Source organism: Charadrius vociferus, unplaced genomic scaffold (assembly GCF_000708025.1).
Source record: "Charadrius vociferus isolate BGI_N301 unplaced genomic scaffold, ASM70802v2 scaffold356, whole genome shotgun sequence".
Taxonomy (NCBI): domain Eukaryota; kingdom Metazoa; phylum Chordata; class Aves; order Charadriiformes; family Charadriidae; genus Charadrius; species Charadrius vociferus.
In genome coordinates, this window is record NW_009648717.1 from 847,892 (window position 1) to 855,456 (window position 7,565).

The 7,565-nt window shown below is 42.9% G+C and overlaps 1 protein-coding gene across 1 annotated transcript in view; it reads left to right on the forward strand.

Annotated features, from left to right (window-relative positions):
* Positions 1-2,361: 2,361 nt before the first annotated feature.
* Positions 2,362-7,565, forward strand: part of TSPAN3 (tetraspanin 3) — a 28,657-nt gene continuing 23,453 nt past the window's right edge. The window contains exons 1-2 of the mRNA XM_009886708.1: positions 2,362-2,404; positions 2,912-3,015. Of these exons, the coding sequence (XP_009885010.1) occupies positions 2,362-2,404; positions 2,912-3,015 (147 nt within the window). The remainder of the gene's footprint in view (positions 2,405-2,911; positions 3,016-7,565) is intronic.

Sequence of the window (7,565 nt, forward strand, 5' to 3'; positions counted from 1 at the left end):
TTAGATCACTGTAGCAGGTACCCTAATAACATCCTGGCAGAAATGAGGTATCTCATTACAGAAGTTGTATTTTGTTTGAAATATTAGGTCGTCATCAAGTGAGCACTAAAATACACATAATATTGGACGACATAAATTATTCCCCTGAAAAACTAGCCTACACAGAGGTGCTAAAATAATGATGAGGGTATTACACAAAGCTTGACATTTTCTATTTTTTCTAGCTAGATTCACCTACTTGATACCAGTTTGTGTTGTTGCTGCTTCTGGATACTGAACGACAGTTGCCTTGCTAGAATTATAGTGAGTGCTGATTTCAGGCTGCGACTCGGCTAACTACAACTGGTAAGGAAGATGTTTAATTTTCCTTGTAACAGTTAAGGAGGACTATGTATCTTCCAGCTGGGAAACACCATAATTTAGAAGGGAAAAGAGACATTCGCAGAGAGCAGAAGTAAATATTGCTCTTAGAAATAACAAGAGGAGGAGTTACTTTCCCTTTAATTATCCTTACCCATTTGGAAAGCACCAAGTGTTTTTTTCCAGACCTTTCTGGAACCGCAGCTGAATATATGGATGTGTTTAAACACTTCTCTGGAGCTATGTCACAGCACCTGACACCTTGCAGGATTATGCTGAGCATCTGCTCCAAGCCAGTCGATAGTAAACATAAAGATACCACCCTGACCATTCATAACAGGATAGGCAGAATATCCATGGGAGGGAGCTCCACAATTACAGGAGCCCCACTTTCCAGAAGCTCCAGACCCCTTAGATATCAACTAAGGACTCATAATACACCCGTGAGGAACACCAACAGCCTCGGGAAATTGTGAGGAAATAAGAAAAAGAGGTTCCATGAATTTCCTAGTACCATAAAGTGAATCCAGGCAAGGTTCTCTATCCATTGCTTTAACTGCAAATACCCTCTTTCCTCTCAGTATAATAGGGTTAACCATTAGTAAACTGCAAAGATCGTTGTTGAAAGGTGTATGTACAAACACAGATGCTAGATCTTGGAGCAGCTCATAGCAGCTACAGATGGCACCAAGAGAACAGTTTGGTAGTGCTGTTTTGCAGAAGCAAAGGCAGCCCTGCTAACTCGTTTGTGAGTATAGCTTGTTTTTTAGGGAGTTTGAGTTGTTTTTTTTAAAGATTTATCAATTTTCCAAACAACATAGAGAAATAGCAGTTACAAGAATGAAATATTTTAATATTTTCTTGAAAAGCACTTCAGCTGAAGATTATGCAATGAATTCTGACAATGGCACTTAGCCTCTGAGGCAAGGAGGCCCCACAACACCTTACAGAGACACCCCAAGTCCTCAAGTCCCCCAAGCCATGCCCCCAGGGTGTGCCACCACAGAACAACATGAAGTCATACCCATCATGTAATGGGGACACAGGGACATGCATGTTGGATGACGTGCCCAGGCAATGCTTATATAGGCCAAAGTGTAGCGGACCCTATTTATTTGACTTGTCTTTCTGCCTGTCACTGACTTATTGTCTGATCTTTACAATAGCTTTAAAATTTTCTCTCTTCTTTACAAAACACTTTCTTAGTAAGTAAAACACAAACTTCAATAGCTAGTGTGACAGAGTTGTGAATTAGCTTGAAGTGGATGCTATAAAAGGGAAAAGGCAATACAGACACACAGAATACGTGCAAGGAACAGGCACGGCACAGTACAAAGAACACAAAAGCTTAGAGGATGACCTTAGCTGAATTTTGAACAAAAACCAGCAAGTGATGATGGGTTATATAGTATCTGTTTACAGCATGTTAAATTCATAGTAGCAGAAATAGTTTGAAAGAGTGCATGTCTTTCATCATTCTTGAGAGACACGTGGCTTTAGTTAATAGTAACTGCACTGGAAATCTGTAAGAAATCACACACACCTTTGGCTTAGACTTGCAGGGAACAGTAACAGTTTAGATTCAGGAGAACTCATCTGGACAAACGCCTAAGCTGCTCATTTAGGGTCCTCTATGTTTCCGTTTCATCTTAAACACCTTCTTTAGGATGGGATGAACCATCCTTTCACTTTCCATTGATTACAGAAGAAACCTGGGGAGGTAGCTTACATTGCCAGTCAAGACTAGACAGAAACTGCTGAACATCAAGTAAGGTGAAACACATTCCAGGTTCTTGGAGGGTGAAGTCTGAGGAGCATTTCTGCTGAAAGCACATAAACAGCCCACACTTGTCCACTGTTCGTTTCTGCCTATGCATGGCCCTGACAGGTGTGTTGGTGCACATTCTCTTGGGGACCATCCAGTGAACAGACAGGGGAAAAATACAGGTTAAAAATACTGAGTTATTTTTTACCACAATCTGCTCCCTTCTCTTGGTCGCCATGGTTACACGAATCCTTATCATGGTACCTTTGTTACTGCCAAGTGAGGATGGGTTAGGGAGAATGGAGAAGCCAGCAGAAGACTGCTGAAGCTGACACTGCTGCAGAAAGGGAAATCTCACCAAACTTTACTCTAAGGTTTCACAAACCTTTCCTTTACAGCAGGTCTGATTTAAGAAGTCCCCATCCTCCAGTCACTTCTTCAGCAGTGCCCAGCTGTTTGTCAGTATAAAAGCATCACCCTCTCTTCAAATAGTTGCATTGGCCCGGCCAGAAAGGCAGCAGGGCAGTGCAGGGACAGGAGTGTATGCCTGCAGGAGTGGAGACAGAAGGGCTTTGTTATCAGGCTCTGCTGCCAAAGGAAAAGTAATGTTACACTGAAGCCATTTTCCAGGATATAGATGCTGAAAACCGAGCAGATTGGAGCTGGCAGAGAGCTCATGCAGAAAATGTAATGATGGGGGAGTAAGAAGGGAGAAGGTGCTATTTGTAGTTTGCTGTAAAAGACTCCAAAGAACTGAATGGACAGTGATATCTCCCTTTTTCTCAGAGCATGAAATGGATGACCAGAGCATGAAGATTCAGTCGCTCCGCAGCATCCGAGTAGACTTTGAGGCCAACCTACACCTACTTCTTAATAAAAACAATGTTAAGGTACCTCTGAGGAAGCTGCCAATAGCAGTGACATGTTTCTAAATGGACTATTTTCACATCTTGCTTTTTGAACTATTACATCAGTTCTTCGGATCTATATGCAGAATTGTTTCAGATCTAACATCAGGCTTTTAGCTTCAAACTGTTTTTCTGTGGTGCTTCTCAAATCTGAAAGGTCTCCCTCCAGCATGCCAACACTTACCATGACACCACAATGACTGGTATCAAATGTGTGTCAGAATAAATCAAATTAGAGCATACAAACATCCTACATGCCATCCAATCTATTTGAACAAGGATATATTATTACATAATTAGTTCATTAAAATTGTATTTAAAAGCATTGTATATGTGTGTGTATCTATGTCTTCATTATTGAAAATTGTATTTCATGTAGGTTAAGCCAGATGATAGAGAGAAAAATATAAAGAAAAGATAAATAAACTAATCCCAACCTTCCCCCACCCCAACCCCCATCAGGAACAGCGTTCCTTCTACATCCCTTGTGTGGCAATAAAATAGACCTTGCTTCCAACATTTGATCATTACCTGAAAGCTCACAGCATACAAGTCCATCAAAAAGTGAAGAAATGCATGCAGTGACTCCTATGAGATCATCTACTACCAGTGAAGGGCAATTAATGGATTGCAAGTCATGACTGCCATTCCTGGGAGCTACAAGATCAGGTGGGTGGGAATCAAAGCGGTAAGAGATCTCTCCTGCTCCAGAACACATGAAATACTGAATTTCACCATTGCTGCCCTCCCTAGTTAACATTGACAGTCACAGTTCCCACCTCTATTCACTGGTTTACAATACTTTGACAAATGGATGCTCTCATTTGCTAACTGTAATTCCAAATGATGAATGAAAAGATTGATGAGGAAAATATTTGCCAGGTAATCAGTCATTTTTACTATGCATCCTTGAATGTTCACAGACCTTTCCAGGCTATTATACATTTCAAAGTATCAAAGAAGCTTATGATTACCTCCTCAGGAGCTGGTGAGAAGCATGAGATTCTTCTTTACTCTAATTCATTCAAATTGAGTTAACTCATTTCTGTTATATTTACTACATTGTTTGTCCCAAAAGCAAGAATACAGTTTTACTTTTCTAATGGATGCTTGCAAATGGGAATTATCACTGCTGTGGAATTGTCTGAAAGCCTGTCTAGGTCAGTGATTTATAACAGTCTAGACTCAACTGCATCAATGCAAAGTGCACTGTGCCCACAGAATTTAATGCCCAGTGTTCATATAAAAAATTGAGAGTCGAATCAGGCATAATTAAACTGAAGGACAAACTACATCAGAATAGTATCTGCTTGCACACTTGTCTCTGCACTTCCAAGTCTGCAAAACAACTTCTCAAGCCACTGACCTTAACCAGCCATTCAGCCAACCTGCGTGGTCTGTGTCAGGATGGCAACTTAGATTAAATGCTAGAGATTGAGCCTCTGTGAGTTCACAAATTATGCAGTGAGTATCTTGCTAGCACACTTGCATTCTGTATTTGAGAACTCTGGGCCACTCTTGCCCTGCACCTGTCCTTAGTCTTTGATCCTCTCACTCTCTCAAAAGAAGTGGAAGTGCAGGATATGCTTGTATACATTTCTGGTACGCATTTCTGAAATTATTGCTATGATCATAGTCACAACCTGAATGTTGTAAAATGCTGAATAAACATTCTTTGAAGACTTTCACAGAGGCTTAAACTGTATTAAAGACAAAAGCACATCTCAGCAGTCAAGCTACCTGTCCACATCAAGAAAGGTGGAGAAGATCTAAGCAGCAAACCTGTGCTGGGAACAGTTCAGTCCAGTTCAATCAAGCCAGCTATTGAAATTGCAGCCAGTTTTCAAACTACTTGTTACAACCTGCTTCCAGCATGCCTTGCTCGCCGCTCTCCTGGGAACTGCATTGCCTATCCATTCAGAAAGTCATCCCTCCTCCTCCACCTGTGCAGTCAGGGAGCTAGAATTTCCTGCCTACATTCCCATGTAGGGAGGAGGGGCAATTTCTAATGGCATCTTACTACTCATCCCATCTTTCCCCTAAATGTCACTTGACTGGCATGCCATGCTTGGTATTAGATGCCAGCACAGGCTAAAATTTTATACCAGAGAGAGTCTGTGGATTTGAAGTTACAGAGACTGGTGATACCCTTAAGTTTCACATGTGTTTGCCAAAGAACCAAGAGTATTTCACTGCACAAGAGCATGACAAAAATCCTGACTAAGTCCCCATACTGGCACTATCAGCCAGCTTTCTATGCATGAAAGCAGTGAGACAAGACTGCAAAGAAGAATGCCAGGCACTGTTATATTTACTTTTCTTCAAGAGCCATGCTAACAGGAACACTTGGCATTTATCTTTTTCTTGGTGCTTGATGTCGCCATCTCAGGCAACACGAATCCAGCCCACACACTCCCTCTGCCAATTCCAAAGACTGACTGCAGTCTCTCCATTCCTCCTCTCTGCCCAGCACCCTTTACCATCCTCCCCATGAGCCCCCCTTTTTCCCTGCACATATAAAGCGGCAACCCCATCACAGGCCCTTGCATAATAGCGCTTGTCTTGTTTCCAAGCATGACGTCCTAGCCTTTTCTTGCATCCTTTTCATCATTCTCAGTTGTCAAAGCTAGATGCAAAAAAGACACCAAAGAGTGATTACTGAACGCCAGTTCCTATGAATCTGTACCAAAATATGTAGTGTTGTGAAAGTAGAGAAAATTAATACAGAAAATCAGAGCAGGCTGTTATGTTTAAGTTCAACATTGAAATTGCGTAACAGCATTGTTGTACTGAAATTTTCATAAGCATTTTTAAATATCATCAACCCTTTTTCTATCAAACTCTCCTCTTAGAAAGCCTTTTTTCTATCAATTCTCACTTGCATTTTTGATAGTATAATCTATACACGCTTTTAAAAATACCATATGTCACAGAATTGTAATATATAAAGCACAAACAGGCAGCACATTAAAAAGCAGAATTTAAAAGACACAATCACACCCTGAATGCCACTAATTCGATGCAAAACCATATTAATAGAGCAACCAACTTTGAGCATATCTTCTGGGTATATAAATTAATTTTTAGTGACAGAAAATGGTCTGATGATGCTTGCAAGATTAGGAACTTTCATCCATGAACATATAAGGACTTGAAAAGAAAGCTGAAAAAAGACTCAGTATCTCCATGGTATCCAGAACTGCTTCTGGATATAACTTCCCAAAATTGTAGGAGGAAAAAAGCCTAACTTTGCTACCATGGAAACAGAACAGTGGAATATAACTCATTGTTACTTGTCTGCCTGTACAAAACTGATCCCTAAAATATTAAGGCCCTCAATAACATGGGTAGTTTTGTTTCCACCCAACAAGTAAATCCACTAGAAAAGGAATGAGGAGAAGCTATTGAGCGAGCTCACCAAGCAGGGAGAGCAGCTCAGGAACGACAGGTATTTCTAGGAAAAGTGGAGGATCAGAGAGGAGAAAGAGAATAAAAAAAAGATCAAGGAAGATACCATGATGCTAGAAGAAATAGGGGAGGAGGGGTTTGGTTTGACTAAGCGAGATGGCAAACAAGGCCCTCACAATGAAGGGCTGGAACTTGCCCATGCTAAAGAGAACCTTATGAATAAAAAGGGCAGCAAATACTGCATGGGTGTTACCTTGCCCTCGCTCTCAGAGCCCACGCGCAGTCTCAAGAGAAGCACAGCTCGTGGAAACCATGCGCGTCTCCTCGTAATTTCTTAAGTTACGTTTCCTTTGTTCTTCATGGCAAATCACACCCTCTTTGGATGCATCCAACACTGCACTTTCCTCACTGCTGGGCTGTGCAAAAAAGGCCATGCTCTTTTGCTTCACTGGAAGCATTCCTGTTGCCTGCCAGACAAATGTCCTAATTGTAAAACGCATGGCGTTCTCCTCATTAAACATTTCCTCTCCCTGCCTGCCATGCCGGGTACACACATAACAGTCACTGGGAGCCAGGTTCAGTTTATCCTTTAAAATCCATCAGTGCACCCAGAGATCTCCTGACAGTCCAACACCATGCACCTTTACACCCTTGGCTGGTAGCGGGTGAGCAAGGCAACCCGGCCAGTGAGGTCCTCGTAGCTGTCATTTCAAAGAGAGGCCTCGCCGTCGGCTGCTCTTCTGTGGCCTCGCCTCAGCTCTTGCCCCCAGCACGCTCCTGTCTGACACCCCCCTTCAGCCAGCTGAAGGCACAGCGTCCTGCCATCAGGCGGCAGCTCACACGGGTTTATTTTTCCCTCATGACCTAAACGTCTACCGAGAGATGTCATTAGCTGTGGTACGGGGCACCTCTGAGGACAGGAGGAGTGCTGACCGCTCCGGGCCAAGCTGTCATGGCGGCCGGCCCCTCACCTGAAGGAGAGGAAGGAAGCCCCCCCTCCTAGCGCGCGCGCGCCTTCGCAGCCGCCCCTCAGCGCCGCACGCGCAGGCCACGCGGCGGCCCCTTTAAGGGGGAGCGGTTCGCCATCTTAGGTTCCTCCGCCCCCTCCCGCCACGTGACGCCAA